The sequence below is a fragment of the Euleptes europaea genome, chromosome 4 (assembly GCF_029931775.1).
Source record: "Euleptes europaea isolate rEulEur1 chromosome 4, rEulEur1.hap1, whole genome shotgun sequence".
NCBI classification, from domain to species: domain Eukaryota; kingdom Metazoa; phylum Chordata; class Lepidosauria; order Squamata; family Sphaerodactylidae; genus Euleptes; species Euleptes europaea.
This window is the reverse complement of record NC_079315.1, coordinates 15,676,464-15,703,576: the sequence shown is the minus strand read 5'-3', so window position 1 is coordinate 15,703,576 and position 27,113 is coordinate 15,676,464. Positions and strand designations below refer to the sequence as shown.

The window sequence follows — 27,113 nt, the reverse complement described above, 5'->3', positions numbered from 1 at the left end:
GCTCCTCCCCCTAATGCCAGGTATTTCCTTCCGATCAAGGCCAGGTTCGAGAAAAGGTGATTATAGGAAGTAATCTGGGGTACGCCGAGTGACATGAGGCTCTCCACGGCGAGGCGCTGGATCAAACTGAAGGCTGGGGGAGGGGGGGAGGGGGAAAGAGAAGGGAAAAAGTGTTTTACGGTCAAATGCATTTTGGCTAAGGTTCTAAAGCAGTGGTTCTCAACCTTTTTTGCTCCATTCCTCCCTTTTCACCATTGTTCAGAATATAATTCCCCCTTCCCAAGATAAGTCTAACAGTTATTAAAAACAAACTACAATTTTACAGATTGTACATAATCTACTCATCAAGAGTCACTGGAAAAGACAATCATGCTAGGAAAAGTTGAGGGCAGCAAGAAAAGAGGAAGACCCAGACTGACTCAATAAAGGAAACCACAGCCCTCAATTTGCAAGATCTGAGCAAGGATGTCAAAGCTGGAGATTTTGGAGGACTTTCATTCATAGGGTCGCCATGAGTCGGAAGCGACTTGACGGCAGGCAGGCCAAAAGAACCAGGCTTGGCAAATCTGAAGCATGGGCATGGCAGGGCAAGAAATGGAGGGCTTCCAATGAGACACACTTAATAGAACCAAGTGTTTTACTAGCCTGTGCAATATATTTCACGCAGTCTTATGGGGCTAAACCAATGCTATCAATGGGAAATGGTATGTACAGCAAGAAATGTTCAGAGCAAGCTGTTTTTAGTCAGTATTACTTCCCACCCTGTCATTAGAGTTCTAGTTGCAACCCAAACATACATATGTTCCACTGAATTCAAAAAAGACTACTGTTCAAGAGACAGGACTGAAATACTAACTAAATCCTGGCCCAACTTCATTATTGCTATGATTAAGAAGAAGAAGAAGAGGAGTTGGTTTTTATATGCCGACTTTCTCTGCCACTTAAGGAGGAATCAAACCAGCTTACAACCATCTTCCCTTCCCCACAACAGACACCCTGTGAGGTAGGTGGGGCTGACAGAGCATGACTTGCCCAAGGTCACCAAGCTAGCTTTGTGTGTAGAAGTGGGGAAACCAATACAGTTCACCAGATTAGCCTCCGCCACTCATGTGGAGGAGTGGGGAATCAAACTTGGTTCTCCAGATCAGACTCCACCACTCCAAACCACCACACCATGCTGGCTCACTGAACACTGAATGGGGGGCCAAAAACCACTAGTTTCAATTAGATTGGTCAGGGAACTACGACTGCAAAATTCAGTCGCAATGATCTTGCCTGATCAAAGCTACGATGGAAGTGCACAGCGCTGCCACGCATTTCATTCATTTGTCCTTTTCTGACCACAGCCACATACTGGCTGAAATCCCGCTGGCCCCTCCCAATGCAGCCCCAAGTACCCCCCTCCACAATACAGCTCCCGGGAGGATGGGGTCTCAGGGATAGCTGGGAGGGGGTCAGAGGTATGCACCAGGAGAGAATCTGTGGAAGTCACCTCCCCTTTCCAGATCCACTGTGTTTACACCGCGCAGAGTTGTGTGTCTTCTGCCTGAATCATATCGTCTAGCTTAAAACATGGGGGAAAAAGAAGTGCCCACCCTCAATGCCCAATGAAATAAAATAAGTTTTCTTACAAGGAATATTTTAAAGTGTCGTCTAGTTCCATGATAGCAGCCTGGTTCCCACAACGATAACAATAATTAGGTGCGCTGAAAATGGTGACCACGTTCCGATCGTGGCACCAGTTGTAACCCTGCGGCAGGGGAAAAAATGGTTCTCGTGAAACATTTCAAAACAATTTTCTCATAAATATGTGACATGCTTAAAAGCATTTAAGAATCGGGCTTTGCAAAACTTTTGTTACCATCAAACGATCTGTTTCAAAGCAAAGAAAGCAAAGAATTTTAAGATACCCCAATTAATTTTATCATGTTCAAATGCTAATTTTGGATGCGACAAAGAGGCTAAGAAGAAGGTTGGTTTTTATAAGCCTACTTTCTCTACCACTTAAGGGAGACTCAAACCGGCTTACAATCACCTTCCCTTCCCCTCCCCACAACAGACACCCTGGGAGGTAGGTGGGGCTGAGAGAGCTCTTAACAAAGAGAGAGGCGTGACTAGCCCCAGGTCACCCAGCTGATAAGGAGGGGGAAACCAACCCAGTTCACCAGATTAGCCTCCACCGCTCATGTGGAGGAGTGGGGAATCAAACCTGGTTCTCCAGATTAGAGTCCACCGCTCCAAACCACCGCTCTTAACCCACTACACCACGCTGGCTAAGATACTCATCGTGTGTGTGTGTGTGTGTGTGTGTAAAGTGCCATCAAGTCACAGCCGACTTATGCCGACCCCTTTTGGGAGGGTTTCATAGCAAGAGACTAACAGGTGGTTTGCCAGTGCCTTCCTCTGCACAGCAACCCTGGTATTCCTTGGTGGTCTCCCATCCAAATACTAACCAGGGCTGACCCTGCTTAGCTTCCGAGATCTGACGAGATCATACTCATCATGCTCAACTAATTTCTTCTTGAAAGAGGCTTTTAAATACAACTCTCTCTTAAGGCCTCCTGACTTTGATATCATCAGCCTTTATTACCCTGTGTATGTTTATTAACAAAACACTAACCAGCAATTTCCTTTAATTAAACAGCAGGGGGAAGTGTCACTGACCCACTTAACCCCTTTCTTTCTTTCAGGCTATAGGGCTTGCATGTTTTATATAGTCAGGCAGCCCTTCCTCGTACTAATGAGCATAGTTTTAAATGAAGACGCCTGCTGATAGATGGTCTTTGCAGGCAAATTGTCCTCCCTGAGTAGGCTAACCCCAAAATTATACTAAATAATATGCCATAACAAAGTCCTGTGGCGCAGGGTGGTAAGCTGCAGTATAGCAGTCCGAGCTCACTTCGTGACCTGAATTCGATCCCGACGGAAGTCGGTTTCAGGTAGCCGGCTCAAGGTTGACTCAGCCTTCCATCCTTCCGAGGTCAGTAAAATGAGGGCCCAGCTTGCTGGGGGTAAAGGGAAGATGACTGGGGAAGGCACTGGCAAACCACCCCATAAAACAAAAGTCTGCCTAGTAAACATCGGGATGTGACACCACCCCTTGGGCCAGGAATGACCCAGTGTTTGCACAGGGGACTACCTTTACCTTTAATGTGCCACAGTTTTATTTCTCTATGATGAAAGTAGAACAGCTAGATACGAGGCCAGTCGTACCTTACAGACCAACACGATTTTCGGGGTATGAGCCTGTGAGAGTCAAAGTTCCCTTCATCAAATACAGCGGGCAGTATGAAACCTCATAACTAAGTATACACAAGATTTTCACCGAACACATGAGCACAAAGACTTGCAAAGTATTCTGGGAATTTTAAACTGAATCTAAACTTGCAGAACAGAGACATTATGCATTAGGTGGACAAAACAAAATAGTTCAAAAACATGAGAATGTGGACATAAAAGCCGAACGTTTAAACTGCTACAGCTCAGCCATTCTGAAATTTAGCATAATTACACCCCTTAGCAGCCAGAACTTTCGTGCAAATTTAACATTCCTGAGATAAATTTTGATTTCATGGCAAATAAACTTTTTAGGCTATACAGAGGAAGAAGAGTTGGTTTTTATATGCCGACTTTCTCTACCACTTAAGGGAGACTCAAACCGACTTACAATCACCTTCCCTTCCCCTCCCCACAACAGACACCCGGTGAGGTAGGTGAGGCTGAGAGAGCTGTGACTAGCCCAAGGTCACCCAGCTGGCTTCATGTGGAAGCGTGGGGAAACAAATCCAGTTCTCCAGATCAATCTCTGCCGATCATGTGGAGGAATGGGGAATCAAATGCGGTTCTTCTCCAGATCAGAGTCCACCGCTTCAAACCACCGATCTTAACCACTACACTACGCTGGCTCTTTTACCATATAATAGTAAAAGGCTGGGAAACATACTTTGGAGACAGCCCCATATGCTCCCCCACCAACTCCAATTACTTTTGGGGAGTTTTTGTGGTGTGTTTTTTTTTGCAAAGCCCACTCAATGCAATTACTTGCTAAGTACCATCAACAGACCTGTTCCCACTGAACCACTGGATCTGTTGTTTGACCAGCTGACTAATACTAGACCAATTTTAATCAGAGTCAAAAGATGCATATCCATTACTGGACTACGCAACACATTACTAGAGATGTAATAAAAACCGCATACTTCCACGGCAAATGCAACGGCCCGTATCCAACCGGCCAGCGGAAAAATAGTGATTTTTCTCTGCAGTTCTCCCTCCCACCACCATCCCCTTTCAACTTCTGGAAAGAGATATTGTTGAGGCCACAGGGTCATGCGGATGAAGAGCTGTGTGGGTCAGAGGAAAGCAGCCAGGAGAGGGAATGGGGCTAAAATCAGCCTTCCTCCACCAGTGCAGAATCAATTGGGGGGGAGGTCACCATCTTTTCCCACTGCAGGCCCCAACTCTCATGGCTGTCCCCTTGGCATCCCATGACCACATCATGGTGGAAGGGGGAAGGGCAATGGTTCAGTGGTAGAGCATCTGCTTGGCATGCAGAAGGTCCCAGGTTCAATCCCCGGCGTCTCCAGTTAAAGGGACCAGGCAAGTAGGTGACATGAAAGACCTCTGCCTGAGACCCTGGAGAGCCGCTGCTGGTCAGAGTAGACAATACTGACTTTGATGGACCAAGGATCTGATTCAGTAGAAGGCAGCTTCAATATTTCCAGGAGTTTAAGAACAGCTGGGGGTGCGTGTGTGACAAGGGGAACATCCTGGCACCTTCACCATTGTCGTTTTGTTTAGGTACATTTTATTAATTTGTAATTAGATCAAAGTTGCCTCTGATCTGGAATATGAATTTAATTTTGTTGCTAAGAACATTTTAGGTGCCAGGATCAGAAGTCAAGATGCTGAGTCACTGGACGCAAAGCCAGTACTTTCTTTAAGAGCCTTCCATGTCTGGCCCTGTCCAGCTAGGCAACGGAATCATTTTTACCTCCATTACAAGTTGATGAGCACGAGACACCAACGTAAGACCATTGGCGTGGTTAAATGTTTCAGAAATGTCTTGGCCGAACGTGTAGCCAGCACCACGTGGAGATATCCCCCAACCACCACGGTCATCTGGATCGGACCACAAGAGATCACACATAGGGCCCTGTCAAAGAAAATAAACAAATAAATCAGACTCCCCTCCCCAAAGGTCATTAACTTAAAGAGTCACCTAAACAGTTATAATAATGTCTCTGATGTCTATTTTATAGAATATAGACACCGTAGTAGCAATGGGAAAAAATCAAACTTGACAAAAGCAGTTAAAATCACCCATGACAAGTAGTATATCCACAAATGTTCAGCCAAACTCAGGTTTTAAGATGTTACTTATCATCAGCTTTTAGAAGAGTTGATTTTTATATGCCGACTCTCTACCATTTAAGGAATAATCAAACCCGCTCACAATCACCTTCCCTTCCCTACAACAGACACCCTGTGAGGTAGGTGGGGCTGAGAGCTGTGGCTAGCCCAAGGTCACCCAGCTGGCTTCAGGTGTAGGAGTGGGGGAACAAATCCAGTTCACCAGATTAGCCTCCACAGCCCATGTGGAGGAGTAGGGAATCAAACCCGGTTCTCCAGATCAGAGTCCACCGCACCAGACACCACATCCACTCCAAATTACCCGGGCTCTCAACCCTGGCAATGGCTTGGATCTAACAGTTCAGCTGGTGAAATAGTTCCTCCCTCCCTCCCCTCCCTACAGCACTGGCCCATGGAACAGACTGGGACAGGTGGGCATTCTCCCATCTTTCCATGCTCGCCGCGTTTGCTCATCTCACTTTTTTGGAGTACCACCACGTGGCTTGCCTGCCTATAATTACTTGACAGCCCCTCGTCTCTCTTGAGCCTTCTTTCTGGCCAGATCAAACACTAACCCTTCTATGGTAATGCAAGGCAGAATTTTGAATTCACCATATTCAGAAAGGACTTGTCCTGTGCTTCTGGCTGTATCGGCTCATGTACTCTTGGAATGTCGATTCTATGAGGATCTTAGATCACAATATATTTCTCCTCTTTTAATACATAAATCCAATGCCTCTGTGTCTGATATAATGCCTTTTTTTTTAAGCGACAGGGATCTCAAGGCTACATTGGCAGTGTCAAGATTTATCTCACTCCTTATATCCCTCAAACATTAGATTTAAAACTACACTGCTCAAGATCAATGGAACAAGGGGCTTCTAAGGGATAAAGGAAAGGAAAAATAGGCATTCTTTCAGGCCCAATGCAACATCTACCCAAGGAGATACTGGTGCGCTAGCAAAGACAGGGGGTGGGGGGAGAAGAGACAAAGGCTGTACATGGACAGCCGTGCTGGGAGCAAGCTGAGCCCCAGCAGCACACTGTCAGCGCGTCAGAGCCCCTCCTCTGACCTGGCCAGTGACTCCATGGGTCTGGGCGGCAGTGACCGTCATAAGCCATGCCCCTTGCGGTTTGTGCAAAGGGGTATGGTACGTTGCTGTCTGGCATGTGTGCCAGATGTTTACGTGGGCATGGGGTATGGTAAGAACCAGAGACACGGACACACACCCCATGCGCAAGGAAAAGCGCCTCCTGCTTGGGCGAGGGGACCTGCAGATCCGAGCCTCCGACTTCTTCCAGCGGCTTATTACAAGTTAAATACAAACTAGAGCCACGAAGCATTGCTACCTGACTCCGCAGGCTCGCAAGTGCTTAAACCAACAATCTTCCAATTCACTGAACAGGGAACCAAATAAGGAAACCTTCGGAGAAAAATCCATCTGTAGATGACCGAGACAAGAACTGATCCTTCTCAGACTGCAGCAAGTTAATACAAGTGAAAGGGACTCCCTTCAATACCATTTGATCCTTTTCAGCCTGACGCACGTTCTTGTTACACTGAAACCATGCTGCTTGTTCATTTTTCTCCTTTCCAAACAGCCGCAGAAAGAAACAAAGAACACCAGACCAAAAAATAAAAAAGGAAGCCAAGAGAGCAGCTGAGTGATGTGAGTTCCTCGAAAATAATTTTGCAGAGAACTCGGAGGCTCTAAATAGACTGGGATCTGACATGGTGGGACTTATTTAATAAGCAAAACCTTTAACAGCCAAGTTAATTTCACATGGTGTATCAAATCTCCGCCCAATAGTCTACTGTAATTAGAATGTATTTGATAACAACAAAATCAAAGTGCACTTAATGTGGTTTAAACGTTGTATTCAACCATATTCAAATCTTATTTTGAAAATTATTTAACTAGAATGTTTAACGTGGTTTTTTGTTTCTTTTTAAATCACAGCTCAGAAGGACACACCTCCCGTGTTTAAATTAAGAAAAAAAGTTAAGGCACAATGTACTAATTTTAACCAGTCCAAAATGGTACCCATTAGGCCATTGTGGTCCCCTAGACTATTGTGAGGTCTAACTTGCAAGTGGGTGATTGAACTGCTAAGTTACCTATTGTATTACTAATTAATTTTTTCATAGAAATATACCGGAACGAAAAAACGTTTGCCTCATGCTACTGGTTAAAATCATGCAAGATCAGCTCTTGCATGCAAAATTAACCAGAGTTTCAAATGCATGAGAAACAAATGCAATACTAGATTTAAAGGGCTGGCTGGTCCATTTTGAAAGCAATGCACAAGCTCAGAATTCCACACTGACTCATCTAATAAGCTTTGGCTGACATCAGCGTCAGCTTATAATATACCTTCTTCCAATTCTAGCTTGGCAGGAGTCTACAGCTGTATGTATTAATTGCATGTTCTGCTACCGGACTACAACATCACATTTCAGAGAAAAGGAGAATTACTCCACTGATTATCTTGACGACATTACAAAATGTGTTTCACAAACTGGAGTTGGGGACTGCTGGAGCTCCACATGGGTACGTCAAGAGGCCCAAGAGTCCTCTGTTGATTTATGTACTTCACTTATACCCAGCCTTCTCCTCAAGGGGGACCCAAAGCCATTTACATCATTCTCCTCTCCTCCATTTTATCCCCACAACCCTGTGAGGTAGGTTAGGCTGAGAGTGCGTGACTGGCCCAAGGTCACCCCACAAGTTCCCATGGCAAAAGTAGGGATTTGAAGCAGGGTCTCTCAGATCCTAGTCCAACCCTCTAACCCCTACGCTGCATTGGCTCTCTCTGCAGGAACAGAAAGTGAGCCCTTCTCTTGCTCATCTAACTGATGTCATCGCCAGGACTCGATGGCTCAGCCTTAGGAACTCTTGACTGGTTGAGTGGCACCAAGGAGGCACATTCCTAATGCACTCATCATCGCTGCTCCAGACACAAACCTGAACTAGTTTTCACTCTTGTTTTCCACTGCAAAGGATTTCAGCTTACAGACACACCAATCTGCACCCACAGACAGTAATAACCAGTTGCAGTTTCCAGCTGAATACTCAAAGTTCAGTTTTTCTTATCAAGCTGGTCTTTCCCCCATTTCTAGGAGCAGCTCTGAAAGTTTTTCCAGGCTCCTTCCCACCTGTTTGATCAGCAACTTATTAACCAATCAGGAAGCTTCTTGTAGGTTCCAGTGCAAAGTCTTTTCCAATCAAGGGGTGAGATTGAGTGGAAGTCGGGTTGGGGCCTTCTGAGTTGCAGCCTTAACATGCTTAGCTAGCCCTGAGACTGGCCCTCAAAGGACACATACATAACTATAAGAAAGACCATATTAGATCTTCCTATTTGGTTAACCTCACATCTCAGAACCTTAGGGTGGCTTTCACCTCCCTAAGATTTCAGACCATGCCATCAGCCTTTCTGACAGGGCGGTATAATAAAATCCCAAAGGAACATCGCACATGTATCTGTGGATCTTTATCACGGAGGACATTTTTCATTATGTGCTGTCATGTCCTTTGTATAGTGAGCCTAGAGCCAAATTCTTGGATTGAATTTTGAAGGGAGGAAATTTTTGTTCTGAAATTGATAAATTGTTTCTTTTTTTTTACTCTCTGACTCTGATGTCTCAATTTGTTATTGCGGCCAGGAAGATTAGCGCTCTTGAAGCTATTACGAAATTTTTTTGTAAAGGAAAGCAAATGAGTGCGATCTTTGTTTTAATAGAGATTTTGTATGAAATAGTTTTTATCCAGACAATGTATATTGATGCAATTTTATTCCTTTTTTGGCTTTTTGTATACATGTAAGGGTATTTTGTAACGGCCTCTGTCTAAACAAATAAATGAATTCTTCTTCATCTTCTATATACAGACAATATATCTGCTGTAATTAAACTTTCTCTCGCAGTGTAGCTGATGTGGTTTTCACTGTATTGTTCTGAGGATGGAAACCTCCACGTGACATGGGCACCTGTCTTGTCATGCACACTTTGAACAGGGGCCGTCTAGGAATTGTCAACAGGGAGAAGGAAGGCTTACGGGGCCATAAAAAGGTGTTAAATCAACATGGGGGTCTTTTGGTTATGAAAGTTGAAGAAGTACTATTCTAAAGCTACAGGCATACAACTCTTATCGATGCCAAAGCATCGATATTTAATAGCCGCCTTCCCCCATGGGCGCAGGGTGGTAAGCTGCAGCACTGCAGTCAAAAGCTCTGCTCACGACCTGAGTTCGATCCCAACGGAAGTTGGTTTCAGTTAGCCAGCTCAAGGTTGACTCAGCCTTCCATCTTTCCGAGGTCAGTAAAAGAAGTACCCAGCTTGCTGGGGGTAAAGTGTAGATGACTGGGGAAGGAATGGCAAACACAGTTTACCTAGTAAATGTCAGGATGTGATGTCACCTCATGGGTCAGTAATGACCCAGTGCTTGCACAGAGGACTACCTTTACCTTCTTATCTTATTATAAAAAAACACCTTTAAAACCTACAATTTAAGATCTCAGTTAGGACTAGATCTAGGCATAGCCTGTGTTGATACGCTAAACACCACAGCAAGAGAATCAAGCATTTGTCTAGAATAAACAATTTTAGGACTATGCATGTTAAAAGGATTTAGAAGTGCAAACAGAAGTAGACCACTATCCTAGGTCATTAATTCAGAGTTTAATGATGCAAAAACTAAATTACAAAAGGGTTCCACGTTCTTTTAATAGGCCTCGCTATAATAAACTGCAAAATTAGAAGGTACGTGTTATTGCCTAGCTACCAAGAATGGCCTAGTTCAATTCTGAGAAACATGATAGGTACCCTGTATTCTAAACTGAAATTTACCCTGCCTGGAGGGAAGGGATCCGAGCCCAGCATCTCACCCACAAAAGGCAGAATGCATTTCCACTGACATTACCTCGTGCGGCACTTCCTGCAGACGATCGAGGGCTCTGATATGATCCAGTGTATCTATAGATGGAGAAAGACCTCCATGGAGACAGAATATCTGCACAGGAAGGGAAAGCAAGGCAAAATTACAATGGGTACGACGGAAACAAAGAGGTGCATTTCCTTCTGTGAAGGCTAAACCTTTGAACTGTTGCTCTCTTGAGCCAGTTAAAACGCTACCCGCTCCAACCTACTTTTGGAGAACTAGCCCTGTTTGTGGGATACTTTCTCTCCTGGGGCTTCCAGCCAAGGAAAGATTGACAGGAATTGCTACTAAACATTAAAACAGTCTGAATTGAAGGTCTGTGTGACAGATTTCCACCCCCACCATTTTATGGCGAGATCCCTGACAAAATCCCCTGCTTCACAAAGGGCTTTCAATACAGCAGTTTGGTAGGGAGGCCACTGAAACTGAGAAAGCTCTAAACCAGCAGGAGCCAATGGAGAATGTGAAGAAAGAATTATTTTTGTGACTCGCTGGAAAGCAAATAAAATCCACAAGATGGTTGAATGGGTTAGTAAACTATTTGATTTTGCTTCCACGTCAAAATTGTCATGCTTGGTGAAAAGAAAGCCAATTGATGATTTTAATCAAAAATGGCAACCTTTTTATAATAAATATTCATGTTCGTAGAGTGTTTTGCAGCTGATAGTAACACCAAATGTCTTTACAGCAATCTACTTTGGCAGTGGATGCTGTTAATTTCAGAACAGAAAATGAATATATGATTTACATAAGGCAATACTACTATATAATAGGTACGATTTAACCAAGTATTTGATATAATACTTAACGACAGAATTAATGTATTAGCTTCAATACCTAGTGTTTTAATTTTTGTTTTTTTCAATATTAGCTAATGGTCTTTCTCCATATTTAGTCTCTATTTCAGAAATATAATAATCTATGGGTAGGTCTTGAAAACACAGGGGTAGCATGGAATAATGAAATTTAAACTTAAGTGCTTAAGCAGAGACATGTTATTATTCACATGTGTTTTTTCTTTCCCCCAAATTCTTTCCCCTCCATTTTCTTTTTTCTGTATCCCTGTATATTAAATACAAATAAAAATTTTAAAAAGAGCATGCGAAGAAAGCACCTTCACCCTTTTCTTTCGTTAATGGTTCAAGAATGCATAACACACCCATGTATGTATTTCTCAGATGACAAAGCCATTTCTCCAGCGATGACTTAACTTCCCCCGAAAATTTTTTAAAAATTAGCATATATACATGTAAGTACGCTGAAGAGTCATACTGCTCCCATATCGCCTATCGACAGAACAGTAAACCTTGCACGATGGCAAGTTATGAGTCACTTCTCACCGAATACATTTTTATATAGGCATCACTAATGCAGGAGACCCTGACTCGGATCCAGCGATGTGCGTGCAGCCGCTCCCCTTGCAAGGACCTTGTGCAACACCCGGTGGTTTCCTCCCTGTGTATTACGGCACCCGGAAATTTGTTGCAAAACTTCTTGCGCAAGGGGGAATACAGCCAGTTTGACTTAGTGCTACTATGATGTTGTTCTTGTGCGTCCACTCGAGCAAGAGCTTTAGTGCAAGCGGAAATTTTGCGCTGGTGAACACATATGAACAAATGAAGCTGCCTCATACTGAATCGGACCCTTGCTCCATCAGTCAGTATTGTCTACTCAGACTGGCAGCGGATCTCCAGGGTCTCAGGTAAAGGTCTTCCACATCACCTACTTGCTTAGTCCCTTTAACTGGAGATGCTGGGGATTGAACCTGAGACCTTCTGCATGCCAAGCAGATGCTCTGTCACTGAACCACAGCCACTCCCAAATGGTGCCAGCCCATTACTTTGCCACACAGATTATTACTTCCATACTAGTGGGTCTGTCTTCCAAAACTGCCATCATTTATTCATGCAGTTATTATGCAGAAGTCAGACAGGGCTGCTGCCAAACCCTTACAGTCTAGTGTTCCCATTTTGTCATCCAGTCTTTTTTCAGACCTGGTTTGTGGCAATAGTTTGGGCTTTAAAAGAAGCTGCTGCATTAGCCTATTCAGTGCGAACTGGCAAAGTGCTATTGATGCACTGGGCAAGAGCAGCAGTCAGGCTAGTGATGACTCACTACTTCCTGATTGCTCTGCCATTTTAAAAGCATCCTGCAACCCGGTCCCTTCACCAATGAAACAGCTGCAAACGGGAAACGAAATGTGGTGTTTTGCTATGTAAATATTTTGTGTGTTTTGTTTCTGGGATTTATTGTGGGGGTTTTGTATGTATGTATGTCACTGTGGTTTAAAATGCAGGCTTCTAAAAAGAGAAGGAGAAGACGAAGAAGAAGAAGAATTGGTTTTTAAATGCCGACTTTCTCAACCACTTAAGGGAGACTCAAACCAACTTACAATCACCTTCCCCTCCCCACAACAGACACCCTGTGAGGTAGGTGACTGAGAGAGTGTGACTAGCCCAAGGTCACCCAGCTGGCTTCATGTGGAGGAGTGGGGAAACAAATTCAGTTCGCCAGATTAGCCTCCGCCACTCACGTGGAAGACTGGGGAATCAAACCCGGTTCTCCAGATCAGAATCTACCGCTCCAAACCACCGCTCTTAACCACTACACCACACTGGCCAAAGGGGGGCTAGATGGTTGAGCGAAGTGTGTTATGATTGGATGGCAGCAGCACCCTAGGGGGTGGGGTGGACTGGGTTGTTCAGAGGGTTTTGTGTGTGATACAGAAAGAGGGAGTTGAGTGGGCGAAGAGACTCAGTAAGCTGCTGTGGAGTGTGATTCAAATCCGTGTTCTTTATGTGAAAGACATTAGCCTAAATGGCAAGAAACAGGCTAATAACCTGCACTCAAAGAAATTATTCCCAAGTAGCGAGGGAGTAAAAAATGCTTTTGTGGCAAGGTCTATTTAAGGAACTTCAGAGAAAGAAGGAGAACTGTACCTAACTTGAAACCATTACACTTATAAACCGTACTGAAATTATTATACTTGTAAATAAATTTAATTTAGGTTTAAATGAAAACAGCAGCTTTATTTAGAGTAAAGGATCCCCTTTTTTACTTCAGAGCCACCCCAATACACTGACTGTTCTATCAGTCTACCAAATATAACTAAGCCAGCCTGCTCTTTGGGTTCAACCATGAAGTCTGAGATGAGAGCCTTTGGTGGCAGAAAGTGGCACCTACGGCACAAAGTGGCACCTACGCCGGCGCGGGGTCACGCTGGCTCCTGTGGATTGCAGCCTTATTGTTTTCCCCTCTCAGGATTGCAGGAAGGCAAGCACAACACCCATCATCTCAGAACACTACAGACACTTGCCATTGCAGGTGTTACATACAAGGGGTCTCAGAAAAAAGACAAAATGTTACACAAGATCCTATTATAAGGGATACATTTGTAAATCTTTGTGCTTTAAAAAGTATTTAAATAGTGTTGGGTTTTTTTAATTTCCTGGTACACAACAGTGAAATGGTATATCAGATGTCAATAAAAAGCATATAGGTGGATTCACTAAGAAAGAAGATCACAAAACGATGTGTGTGTGTGCTGCCAAGTGACAGCTGACTTATGGCAACCCTATAGGGCTGGAGACGTTCGGAGGTGGTTTGCCACTGCCTGCCTCTGCGTGCGCGGAGAGAGTTCAGAGAGAACTGTCACTGGCCCAGGGTCACCCAGCAGGCTTCATGTGCGGGTGGGGAATCGAACCTGGCTCTCCAGATTAGAGTCAGCCGCTCTTAACCACTTCACCGCGCTGGCTCTCATACAAAATGATGACAATTATACTAATGATTAAATCATAATTTGGTCAATTTTAGTTGACCATAAATGATTCGGAAATATTAATTAGGAATGTTTTTGGTTGAACTGCTGTAATTTTTTTACCTTTTGTATAAATGATACGTGTATTTTACTGGCTTATGCTGTATCAATAAATCTGAATACTAATGATTGGGGGTGGTGGCTCAAATTGATTTTGTAAGAGCCTGCTGGCAAGCTTCCTTTCCAATGCTAAAAACAAACAAACGAAACAGCACTTAAACATAAAGGTTTCCACGAAGCTGTCTGAAAACAGACTGGAACATCACAGAAGCAAACTGTACTGGGTTAAGCTGCCTGAAGCACATGTTTAAAGGAAAATGCAAAGATTTTTGACAGCTTCCCCACCATTACATATTTATATCGAGAGGCAAGTTCTCTTATACGAAATCTGCTATCGAGAGTGGGAAGCACGGCAGAGAAGGAGGCTGGAAGAACCTCACTGGTTAGCATTCTGTTGACAAACAAGAGCAGAAGTCATGCGCCACCCCGTTTTCTCTCTGCTGTGAGGCAAGGACTGCAGGAAAAGAACAGGAACGCAGCACTGTATTGGGTCATGCGGAACCACCGTTATAATTCTGCCTCTAAGTCTGCTTCCCTGTGGCAATTCCTACTTCCCTGCCCCAAAGGAAGGAAGTCCCCGGATTACAAGGGAACATAACACCATGCTCATGTTTTTTACAATTCCTATATAAATAGGCTTTCAAAACATTAATACTGTCAGTAGCTTTTAAACAGCATAATTATAGTAAAGACAAGAGACATAAGAACATAAGAAAAGCCATACTGGATCAGACCAAGGTCCATCAAGTCCAGTAATATGTTCACACAGTGGCCAACCAGGTGCCTCTAGGAAGTCCACAAACAAGACAACTGCAGCAGCATCCTGCCTGTGTACCACATCACCTAATATTATAGACATGCTCCTCTGATCCTGGAAGGAATAGGTATGCATCATGACTAGTATCCATTTTGACTAGTATCCATGGACAGCTCTATCCTCCATGAACATGTCCACTCCCCTGTTAAAGCCTTCCAAGTTGGCAGCCATCATGGCATCCTGGGGCAGTGAGTTTCACAAGTTAACTATGTGTTGTGTGAAGAAATACTTCTTTTTATCTGTTTTGAATCTCACCCTCCAGCTTCAGCAGATGACCCCACGTTCTAGTATTATGAAGGAGAAAAGCTTCTCCCTGTCCACTCTCTCCAAACCATGCATAATTTTACAGACCTCTATCAAGTCTCCCCTTAACCGCCTTCTTTCCAAGACCTCCGCAAAAAGCCCTGAATTAGTTAATGTGTTCTTTTTATGGGATGAGTTAGTCTGCCTGGTTCCGTTTAAGAATCAGAAAGGTGTTTTTGTATGACTCGTCAGGTAAGTAGGACTTGTCAAATATCGATGAGGTGTTCGATGTTATATCCCTGAAATCAGATTCCGCTCCTAAGAGCACTGACTCCCACACCACACAGGCCACCTACTCTGACAGCTGGCAGTCCCTGCAGATTTCTATTGCTGTTTCTGAGATTTTCCTGCTGCTGCAGGGAAAGCCCTTCTGTCCAGAGGAGGGCAACAAAGATGGTGAGGGGTCTGGAGACCAAGTCTTATGAGGAAAGGTTGAAGGAGCTGGGTCTGTTTAGCCTGAAGAAGAGAAGACTGAGAGGTGCTATGATAACCATCTTCAAATACTTGAAGGGCCGTCATATAGAGGACTAGCCCAAGGTCACCCAGCTGGCTTCATGTGTAGGAGTGGGGAAACAAATCCTGTTCACCAGATTAGCCTCCGCCGCTCATGTGGAGGAGTGGGGAATCAAACCCAGTTCTCCAAATCAGAGTCCACTACTCCAAACCACAGCTCTTAATCACTACACCTCAGGATGGATTTTGAGTAGCAGCCACAAAGTACAAGTATGTCACACCGTCATACAACAACCTTGTTTCAGAAACTTCTTACCTGTCCATCTACTAGAGCTGTAAGAGGAAGATAATCAAACAGATCTGTGAAATACTTCCAAACGTTGGCATTTCCATATTTCCGTAGACATTCGTCATAGAAGCCGTATACTTGCGTAATTTGTCTGCTTTCATGGTTGCCTCTCAGAATTGTAATACGTTCAGGGTAGCGCACCTGAACAGAGAGTGAATCAGCATTATAGCAGAGTATCAAAGGGTTATATTTTAAATAATACACAGTAATGCACCAGTAAATAACATACACTGAACTATCATATCTAATTTTGATCAACGCCCTCAGAACACAGATCAAGAAACCTGAAAAATAGGGCCATGTACTGATGGGGGGGGGATGTTTCGGCAGAAAAAATCCAAAAACATTAAAATATGAAGATTAAAATCCCCTCAAAACTGAGAATATGTATGGTGTTCTGGGGCTGCCAAGCTATCCCAGCAGGGAAGAAAAGTGCCAATGGAAAGGCTCAGAGAAAAGGAGGTAAAGGGAGAGCAAAAGGTGGAGGTGGGTGGATAAAGGAGGGAAAGGGCCTGTAGGGAGAAAGGTAAGAGAAAACAGCAGCGACTGAAAAAAGGAGGGAAAAGGGGGGACAGGAGAGAACATAAGAGAAAGGGATGGGATCCCCCCCACCCCGTGAATCCCCCCAACCTCTGCCTCACAACCCGCACATCTTACCTTTAACGCCACAAGAAGAGTCACAGTTTCTACAGAGTAGTATCCTCTGTCAACATAATCGCCCATGAAGAGATAATTTGTGTCTGGTGACTTCCCACCAATTCTAAAGAGCTCCATAAGGTCATGGAACTGACCGTGGACATCTCCGCAAACTGTCACAGGACAACGTACCTCCTGCACATTTGATTCTTTTGTCAGTATCTCTTTAGCCTAATAAAAGAAAAAGAAAAACAGAAGGTGAGACTGGAAGCCGTAACGTTGGTTTTCTGTGTATTCTATTCAAAGCTATCGCACGAAGACTCAAAACTCAAGCAGCGGACAACCATGCTGGTATCGGCCCAATGTCTTTCACCTGGACACAGGAGATCTACACTTAAAATTCCTGCTGAGACAGCTAGGGCCTTGTTAGGTGGCCCTTAAACCACATACTCCCAGCTTCTGTAAATGGGAATTATGACAGCCAATGATGCAAGGCTATTGTTATCATGGAACTCAAGAACATACTTTTCCCATAGTTGATAATTCATATAACAACATATAATTACATAACTATACTAGAAATAGTAAGGGCGAATAACTAATCCATCTTTCTTCTTTGTTCATACCTTTTATATATATAAAAGGTAAAGGTCCCCTATGCAAGCACCGGGTCATTCCTGACCCATGGGGTGATGTCACATCCCGACGTTTACTAGGCAGACTTTGTTTACGGGGTGGTTTGCCAGTGCCTTCCCCAGTCATCTTCCCTTTACCCCCAGCAAGCTGGGTACTCCTTTTATGGACCTCAGAAGGCTGGAAGGCTGAGTCAACCTTGAGCCGGCTACCTGAAACCAACTTCCCTTGGTATCGAACTTAGGCTGTGAGCAGAGCTACATTTTGAGTAAGATTTGATGTATGATAGATTATGTAAGATCAAGACCAAGATGTAATAGTCTGCTTTTGTTTATATGGTGTTTATGTTTAATGTTTGGAAAAATAAAAAATTATATTAAAAAGAACATACTTTTAACATTTAAGGACACTTCAGCAATGCTAAGTACACATCTAAAGATGCCCTTAATTGAGAACAGGGTATCTCTTCCTTCTAAAGCATTCACTGGCCCAGGTAATATGCGCTCCTCCCTTGGGAGTTTTTATTTATTTATTTATTTATTTTTTGGTGGAAGAAATTGAGCAGCAGCTTCGGAGAACTAAAGATTTCTAGACTGTAATTGGTGACCCCCACTGCAGAGGTAGCTCCACCGTACGGCCTTTTCTGTTACCTCAAGGTCTGCAGAACTGATGCCACACGTATACACACTCAGAGATACATAATTTATCAGTTTAACGCTATGATCCTGCACACAGTTCTCAGGAAGTACATTAAACACGGGTGGCCCTCGAGGGAAAAAATTCTGGAGTCAGTGAAGCAATGCACCTTATTAAGAACAACCAATGTTCCCAATAAATCTTGCGAGATTATCAATCAAATTTTTTCCCTAGGAAAAATCTGAAAAATGAGAAAGGGCGCACTCTTAAACACTGCCCGTCCTCATCTGCAGACTGCAGCAGACCCAGGGTGGAAACGGGGCCATTCTTTTGTGTTACTCTGGGATGTGGGGCGGAAAATGTTCTGAAATCATTTCCAGTTCTTTCTTCTTGTGGAAAATTTTCCATTTCTAAAGATTTATTGTTTCATACAACCAACAGTGAATGGACATCATTGACAATACACTAACTACTAGGAAAGCCTGGCATTTCCTCGGTTGTAATCATTGTTTTTTTCAGGTTCTGATTTGTTTGAACATTTAAACCACACTTGATTTGTTTTTGTTTTTTCCTAATCCTAATTGTTACTATTGGGACACAAAATTAACATTTTGTATTTATAAATGTGTTTACAAAATTTAAGACAAAGTAAACATAGTAAATTAGTTCATTCTCTTCCAGCCACGGGGGGGGGGGGGGGAGAAAAGGGTCAGCACCCGATTATGTTTCAAAAGCTATTTGTAATAAGTCAGAGAAGTATGGATAGAGTTCATCCATATTTTTATGAAACGTATGTTTAAAGTATGTTTTAATGTATGTTTTACTTGATGTTTTATTAGTATGTTGTGACCCACTCTGAGCCCAGCTTGCCGGGAATAAGGGCGGGATAAAAGTGCAATAAATAAATAAATAAAGCTAGAACTGCATGTCTGAACAAGTTTTAATTAGCTTTTGTTTTCAGTATGCAAATATATATTCAAGGAAACAAAATAGGGAAGGAGGGGGAGAATATACTGAAGCAGGAAAAAACAACAGTAAATCTTGGTCCCAAAATTTAATAAAGACAAACTTATAGATATTGTCTTCTACAGCGGGGAGTGGCCATAGCTCAGCAGTAGAGCATTTGCTTTACATGCTAAAGGTTCCCAGTTCGATCCCCAACATCTTTAGGTAAAAGGATCGAGTGATGTGAAAGATCTCTCTGTTCAAGACCCTGGACACCTGCTGTCAGTCTGAGTAGACAATACTTACCTTGATAGACCAAGGGTCTAATTCAGTAAAAAGACAGCTTCATGTATTCAATTAAAGTATCAACTCGTTTAGTATCGTGTAGGCATTTGCATTCCGTCTAAACTGCCGTTACTGCCGTAAGGTTAGGCCTCAGCAACCTGTTTGCTAACTCTCCATTCAATTAAAACTAAACTGACCTTAATGGACCAGAAGCCCAACTCAGTATAAGGCAGCTTCCTGCAGCACAACTAATGAGGAGATGCCTCCTAAATTGGTATTTAAAAATGGCAACCAATGGGGGATGAGAGGTATGCACGGTCAGATGGAGAGCTCCTTGATTCCGGATGCATACACTACTGGGCCAGCCTCTCATCCTGTGTGGCCTCAGTTGCTCCATAGATCCAGCTAAGGCCTTGTTTAAACACGATGGTAGTATGCCACAAGAACCAGGATCAGAGGAGCATGCCTACTATATTAGGTGCTGTGGAACACAGGAAGGATGGTGCTGCTGCGGTCGTCTTGTTTGGGGGCTTCCTAGAGGCCCCTGGTTGGCCACTGTGTGAACAGACTGCTGGACTTGATGGGCCTTGGTCTGATCCAGCATGGCTTTTCTTATGTTCTTAACGGCATGGTTCCTTTAAATGGGGCCACTGTGCATGTCACGTTAGCATCCTCAGCTAGAGATCTGCAGCCCAGGCAGGCGCTAAGCTGGCTTGCTAACGCGACACACAAAGCAGCCCAGGTTGAATGAGATGCTAGGTACGCACAACGATGGACAGGTTTAAGTTGTTCCATCCTGCCAGTTTCAGGTTCAAATCAAGAGACTGGAAGCATATAAAACGGTTCAACTGCTACGTTCATAACTGGATTTTAATCCCAGGCCTGAGAGCCAAGGTCGCTGTTCTAAGGATGCGGAAAACACAAAGAGTTCTCAGGAAGGCTATGTCAGTTATTTATTGACTCCCCATATACTTCTTGCAGCCATGGCACTGAAGGCGAGTTTACAATTTAAACATAAAAGAGTCATTCTTTTCCCCCTCCAAAAACGGAGGCCAGCAGATTTTTATCCAGGCTCCTGGCGGCCTTTGAGACATGACCTCCTTAAGTAGGGCTTCTCCTTTTCCACTTTCCCTCGGAGCACACAGGCCTTCAAGCAGCCCCTGGAAAAGCTTGGCTGCCTCTGAGCCCCTTCCAGCATGAGCTACCTGGCCTGGGTTTCTTTCCTCTTGCTTTCAATCATATGTGCGAGATTAGGAAAGCAACAAAAATAAACACATACAGCCTGCTTGTACAGCACATTTTTATCCCGCTCTTCCTTCAAGCTCAGGGCAGTGTATGTGGTTAGGGTTAATTGTATCTTCAGAACAACCTTAGGAGTAGGGTTGCAGCTCCGAGTTGAGAAACACCTGGAGATTGTTTTTTGGGGGGGGAGCCTGAGGAGGGCGGGGTTTGGACAGGGGAGGAGTCCAATTGCCAAAGCGGCCATTTTACTCTAGGGGAACTGATCTCTGTCGCTTGGAGATCAGTTGGAATAGCTGGAGATCTCCAGCCCCCACCTGGAGGTTGTCAATAACAAAAACCGCACGAGGGCTCACAATTATTCAGTGCTAACTATTCAATATAGTCAAAATACTACTCTACACACAATACATACTGCAATTAATTATACGTGACACAGACATACAACAACTACATACAATATGCCTATAACAATATATATACACACACACGTATGTATGTAAAGTCCATCCAATCAGCTGAACAGCTCACTAGCCAAACTGATTCCAAACACAGAAGTCTGATAATGGAAAGGTCTTCAAGCAGTATTCTTATTAGCCGGTGGACACATTCCCTGGAATCGCACCAGTCTGACTGGAATTGCACCAGTCTGATTATCAAGCTACCAAGCTGGGAAGAAGCCTACGTAATAAGAATACTGCTTGAAGACCTTTCCATTAGCAGACTTCTGTGTTTGGAATCAGTCTGGCTAGTGAGCTATTCAGCTGATTGGATGGACTCTGCATATAGGCATATTGTATGTAGTTGTTGTATGTCTGTGTCACATGTATAATTAACTGCAATATGTAGTGTGCGTAGAGTAGTATTTTGACTATATTGAATAGATAGCATTGAATAACTGTGAGCCCTCGTGCTGTTTTTGTTATTGACTACATCCGTTACATCATAGGTTATTTTTGTCTTTGGTTCTTTTCAACACCTGGAGGTTGGCAACCCTACCTAAGAGGCAGGTTAGGCTGAGGGTGTGTGACTGGCCCACGGTCAAACCACCAAGTTTCATGGCAGAGCAGGGATCTGTACCTGGGTCTCCCAGATCTTAGCCTGCTGCTGTAACCACTGCACAGGACCAGCTCTCGTAACATCCTCTGGCCTCAGCTTGAAGAATAACACTTTCCTAGAATTTCTGCTCCTTTTCAGCCCCTCTCAATTCCAAGTCAGAGGTTGCCTCCCTGACAATTTCCTCCTGGCTCAGCACCTTAAAACTGTCGTGGTGGCTCTCGGGGCCTGCCTTGAAACCCAATTATGCCCCCCCCCCGATGAGGCCAGAAGCAAAGGCATGATTTAAAACCAATTTTAAGCCTCTTCCTGTTTTTCCACCCACGCCCATTGTTTACATGTATATTTTGGGGACTGCATCCTGAGAGGATCAAGAGCCTGCTGGCATCTTTAGTTGTCTGTGCATTTATAAATAATGTGAGTGGCACATACCTTCAATAGCTATGAAAGAGAGACATTACACAGAAAACAATATATGAGAAAGACACACACCATTCATAAAGCAAACCCTGTATGAAAAACATACGCTAGATGAGAAAGACGCACACTATATAAAAATACAATAGATGAGAAAAACACAGACTATGTATAAAAGAAACCATATATAAGACATAGACATGAACAGTTGAAGCTGCCTTATACTGAATCAGACCCTTGGCCCATCAAAGTCAGTATTGTCTACTCAAACCGGCAGCAGATCTCCAGAGGTCTTCCACATCACCTACTTGTCTAGTCCCTTTAACTGGCGATGCCGGGGATTGAACCTGGGACCTTCTGCATGCCAAGCAGATGCTCGACCACTGAGCCACGGCCCCTCCCCAAAAACTAATGCAGTTTAGGGATCCAGTCATTCAATCCTACTTACTGAATGCACCTAGAGGCTGGCATCCATACTCTGCAAAGTGACCCTGGTATTCCTTGGTGGTCTCCCATCCAAATACTGACCAGGGCTGACCCTGCTTAGCTTCCAAGCTCTGATGAGACTGAGCTAGCCTGGGCCATCCAGGTCAGTCAACAATAGAACATAATATGAGGAAGACACACTATACATAAAATAGACCACATATAAAAGAAAACATACAACATATAAAGAACACAATACATGGCACACACTACATATAAAAGAAACCGTATGTGAAAGAGACATAACATAGTGTAGAACAGAATCTATGAGACACATAGCCGTGTTAGTCTGTCACTAGCAGTAGAAAAGAGCAAGAGTCCAGTAGCACCTTAAAGACTAACAACATTTCTGGCAGGGTGTGAGCTTTCGTGGGCCACAGCTCACTTCTTCAGATTGAGCTAGAATGTGATTCCATCTATCCTTAAATAGAGACGAGTGAATTAGACACACAACGACAATATAAATGTCAAAAGCAAGTAAAGTAATCCAAATCACGCCTGCTAATGTCATTTACTTGCTTTTGACATTTACATTGTCATTGCGTGTCTAATTTACTCTTTTCTACTTAAGGATAGATGGACTCACATTCTAGCTGTATCTGGAGAAGTCAGCTGCGGCCCTTGAAAGCTCACACCCAGCCAGAAATTTTGCAAGTCTTTAAGGTGCTACTGGACTCTTCCCCTTTTCTACTACACATAAAGCAATACATGATTGAGAAAAACACACTATACGTAATAGAAAAGATGAAGAGTCCAGTAGCACCTTAGAGACTAACAAAATTTCTGGCAGGGTGTGAGCCATGGCTCACTTCTTCAGATACAGCCAGCTATAGATACATTCTAGCTGTATCTGAAGAAGTGCACTGTGGCTCATGGAAAACTCACATCCTGCCAAAAAAATTTGTAAGTCTTTAAGGTGCTACTGGACTCTTGTTCTTTTCTACTACACATAAAGCAATACGTGTGTGAGAAAGACACACTATACATAATAGAAAAGAGCAAGAGTCCAGTAGCACCTTAAAGACTAACAAAATTTCTGGCAGGGTTGTTAGTCTTTAAGGTGCCACTGGACTCTTGCTCTTTTCTATTATGTAGTGTGTCTTTCTCACACACATATTGCTTTATATGTAGTAGAAAAGGGGAGGAGTCCAGTTTAATTCACTCATCTCTACTTAAGGATAGATGGAATCACATTCTAGCTGTATCTTTTATTTTCTATTATGTATAGTGTGTCTTTCTCACACACTTATTGCTTTTATGTGTAGTAGAAGAGGAAGAGTCCAGTAGCACCTTAAATACTAGAAAAATTTCTGGCAGGGTGTGAGCTTTCGTGAGCCACAGCTCACTTCTTCAGATCCAGCTAAATGTGATTCCATCCATCCTTAAGTAGAGACGAGTGAATTAAGACACACAATGGCAATGTAAATGTCAAAAGCAAGTAAAGCAATCCAAATCACGCCTGCTAATGTCATTTACTTGCTTTTGACATCTACTTTACCATTGTGTCTAATTCACTCTTTTCTACTTGTATGTGTAAAGTGTGTGTAAAGTGCCGTCAAGTCGCAGCCGACTTATGGCGACCCCTTTTTGGGGTTTTCATGGCAAGAGACTGAGGTGGTTTGCCACTGCCTTCCTCTGCACAGCAACCCTGGACTTCCTTGGTGGTCTCCCATCCAAATACTAACCAGAGCTGACCCTGCTTAGCTTCTGAGATCTGACGAGATCAGGCTAGCCTGGGCCATAGATGAAATCACATTCCAGCTGCATCTGAAGAAGTGAGCTGTGGCCCAGGAAAGCTCACACCCTGCCAAAAATGTTGTTAATCTTTAAGGTGCTACTGGACCCTTGCTCTTTTCTACTACACATAAAGCAATGTGTGTGTGAGAAAGACACTCTATACGTCAGGGTTGGGAACCTCAGGCCCAGGGGGCGTATGCGGCCCCCGAGGACATTTTTTGTGGCCCTCGGGAGCTCCGGGGCCCTGCCGCGGAGGCTGGGTGCAGGGCAGCTCTCCCCGAGGGCATTCCTGGGGCTGCGGCTTACAGGGGCGCTGCGGCGCCCTTTGGACCTCCTCTTGCCGACTGTCGGTCGGCAAGAGGAGAGGGGGAGGGATGCTTCCCCCAAGGCTGCCCCCTACAGCCACAGTGTGCAGGAACACCACGGCACATTGTAAGCCCCTCTTGCTGCCTGTCGGCTGTTGAGCAGCGAGGGGGGGGGAAGAGGCAGGCGGCTCCCGGCGGCAGAGCATGAATGCAGGAGCCTATCAAGCTTCGGGGGGGGGGGGCTTTTGTGGACTCTGGGGGAAGAGGGTATGGAGGCTGGGGCCCGGTCGCATGGGGCTCTGTGCGCCGCCGTGTGCAGGGGTGTGTGTGTGGGAAGGCTTTTCTCTCTTTTCTTCCTCTTTTTCTGTCACTCTTTCTCCTTTCTCTCCCTCTTTTTCTCTTTCTTTGTCTCCCTCTGTCCTTTTCTTTCTTTCCCTCCATCATTTTCTTTCTTTCTCCCCCTCTCTCCATTTCTTTCTCCTTTTTTCTCTCCCTCCCTTTTCCTCTTTCTCTGTTTTCCTTCCTCCCTTGCCGATGAACTGTGGGCTGCGCCCACCTGGCGCCTCGTTTGCTCGGGCCCACCACTGGCTGCCCTCCCGCCTGGGAGGGGGGGAGCGGGGGCACCCTGCAGGCCTTCTCTGTGTGGCCTCCCCTGGGGTTGCCAACCTCCAGATGGTGGCTGGAGACCTGGCAACCCTAGCCTCTCCCCCCACCAGGAGATCTACATCTGGTATGGCCCCTGAATGATGTCATAAATGTGCAAATGGCCCTTGGCAGGAAAAAGGTTCCACACCCCTGCTATATGTAATAGAAAATAACTATAGATATATTCTAGCTGTATCTGAAGAAGTGAGCTGTGGCTCACGGAAAGCTCACACCCTGACAGAAATTTTGTTAGATGATGGCTGTTACCGTACTAGGTATTCCCAGCGATGTATGAAGAGTTTGGAAATGTTATAAAAAACATCGCTTTAAAAGGGTTTTTGGATGCCACGGCTAAAAAATGGTTGGAAGACATCTTCACAGCTGAAGAGGCCAAACAAAGTGCGAGCAGTATTTTTTATAACATTTTCAAACTCTTAATACATTGCTGGGAATACCTAGTGCGGTAACAGCCTTTGAGGTGCTACTGGACCCTTGCTCTCTTCTACTACACATAAAGCAATATGTGCGTGAGAAAGACACACTACGTGTAATAGAAAAGAGGAAGAGTCCCGTAGCACCTTAAAGATTAACAACATTTCTGGCAGGGTGTGAGCTTTCCGTGGGCCACAGCTCACTTCTCCAGATACAGCTAGGATGTATAGCTGGCTGTTATCTGAAGAAGTGAGCTGTGGCTCACGGAAAGCTCACACCCTGCCAGAAATGTTGTTAATCTTTAAGGTGCTGCTGGACCCTTGCTCTTTTCTACTACATATAAAGCAATATGTGTGTGAGAAAGACACTCTATACGTAATAGAAAATAACTATAAATACATTCTAGCTGTATCTGAAGAAGTGAGCTGTGGCTCACGGAAAGCTCACACCCTGCCAGAAATTTTGTTAAGACTTTAAGGTGCTACTGGACCCTTGCTCTCTTCTACTACACATAAAGCAATGTGTGGTGAGAAAGACACACTACATGTAATAGAAAATAACTACAAATACATTCTAGCTGTATCTGAAGAAGTGAGCTGTGGCTCACGGAAAGCTCACACCCTGCCAGAAATTTTGTTAAGACTTTAAGGTGCTACTGGACCCTTGCTCTTTTCTACTACACATAAAGCAATATGTGTGTGAGAAAGACACTCTATACGTAATAGAAAATAACTATAGATACATTCTAGCTGTATCTGAAGAAGTGAGCTGTGGCTCACGGAAAGCTCACACCCTGCCAGAAATTTTGTTAAGACTTTAAGGTGCTACTGGACCCTTGCTCTCTTCTACTACACATAAAGCAATGTGTGGTGAGAAAGACACACTACATGTAATAGAAAAGAGGAAGAGTCCCGTAGCACCTTAAAGTCTTAACAACATTTCTGGCAGGGCGTGAGCTTTCCGTGGGCCACAGCTCACTTCTTCAGATACAGCTGGAATGTATAGCTGGCTGTTATCTGAAGAAGTGAGCTGTGGCTCATGGAAAGCTCACACCCTGCCAGAAATGTTGTTAAGACTTTAAGGTCCTACTGGACCCTTGCTCTTTTCTACTACACCTAAAGCAATATGTGTGTGAGAAAGACACTCTATACATAATAGAAAATAACTACAGATACATTCTAGCTGTGTAGGGAAAGCTCACACCCTGCCAGAAATGTTGTTAAGACTTTAAGGTGCTACGGGACTCTTCCTCTTTTCCGCTGCTAGTGACGGACCAACACGGCTACCCATTGCGACGCTATACGTAACACACACACACACACATATATATGCACTATATAGGCGGGGGGGGGAGAGGGAGAGCAGACGACGGCACGTCTACGTCGGTCTGTAGGGGAGAGGCGCGCCGCTCCCTGCCCACCTTCTCGCAGAGGCTCCGCACTTGGCTCTCGCTCAGCTGCTTGCACTCGTTGAGCTGCTCGATCCACTGGTCCAGCTCCTTGGTGAAGATTTTGTCCTCCATGCCTGCCGGCCACCCCTCGCCGTCCGCTCAGTGGGGGAGGGAGGAAGCGCG

At 44.3% G+C, this 27,113-nt stretch overlaps 1 protein-coding gene across 1 annotated transcript; it reads right to left on the bottom strand.

Annotated features, from left to right (window-relative positions):
• On the bottom strand, positions 1-27,113 carry PPP2CB (protein phosphatase 2 catalytic subunit beta). Its single transcript, XM_056848127.1, has 7 exons — positions 26,961-27,113; positions 16,746-16,955; positions 16,056-16,229; positions 10,272-10,361; positions 4,994-5,155; positions 1,632-1,750; positions 1-133 (listed from the first exon to the last, which is right to left on the bottom strand). The coding sequence occupies exons 1-7, from the start codon at positions 27,060-27,062 to the stop codon at positions 61-63; spliced, it is 930 nt and encodes a 309-aa protein (XP_056704105.1). The 5' UTR covers positions 27,063-27,113; the 3' UTR covers positions 1-60.

Excerpts from the sequence above, each read along its gene's own strand:
- PPP2CB (XM_056848127.1), bottom strand. The coding sequence starts at position 27,062 with ATGGAGGACAAAATCTTCACCAAGGAGCTGGACCAGTGGATCGAGCAG. Across the intron at positions 16,230-16,745 it reads CTCTTCTTGTGGCGTTAAAG|GTGCGCTACCCTGAACGTAT; the intron begins GTAAGATGTGCG and ends CTCTCTGTTCAG. Across the intron at positions 10,362-16,055 it reads CAGCTCTAGTAGATGGACAG|ATATTCTGTCTCCATGGAGG; the intron begins GTAAGAAGTTTC and ends CTTCCTGTGCAG.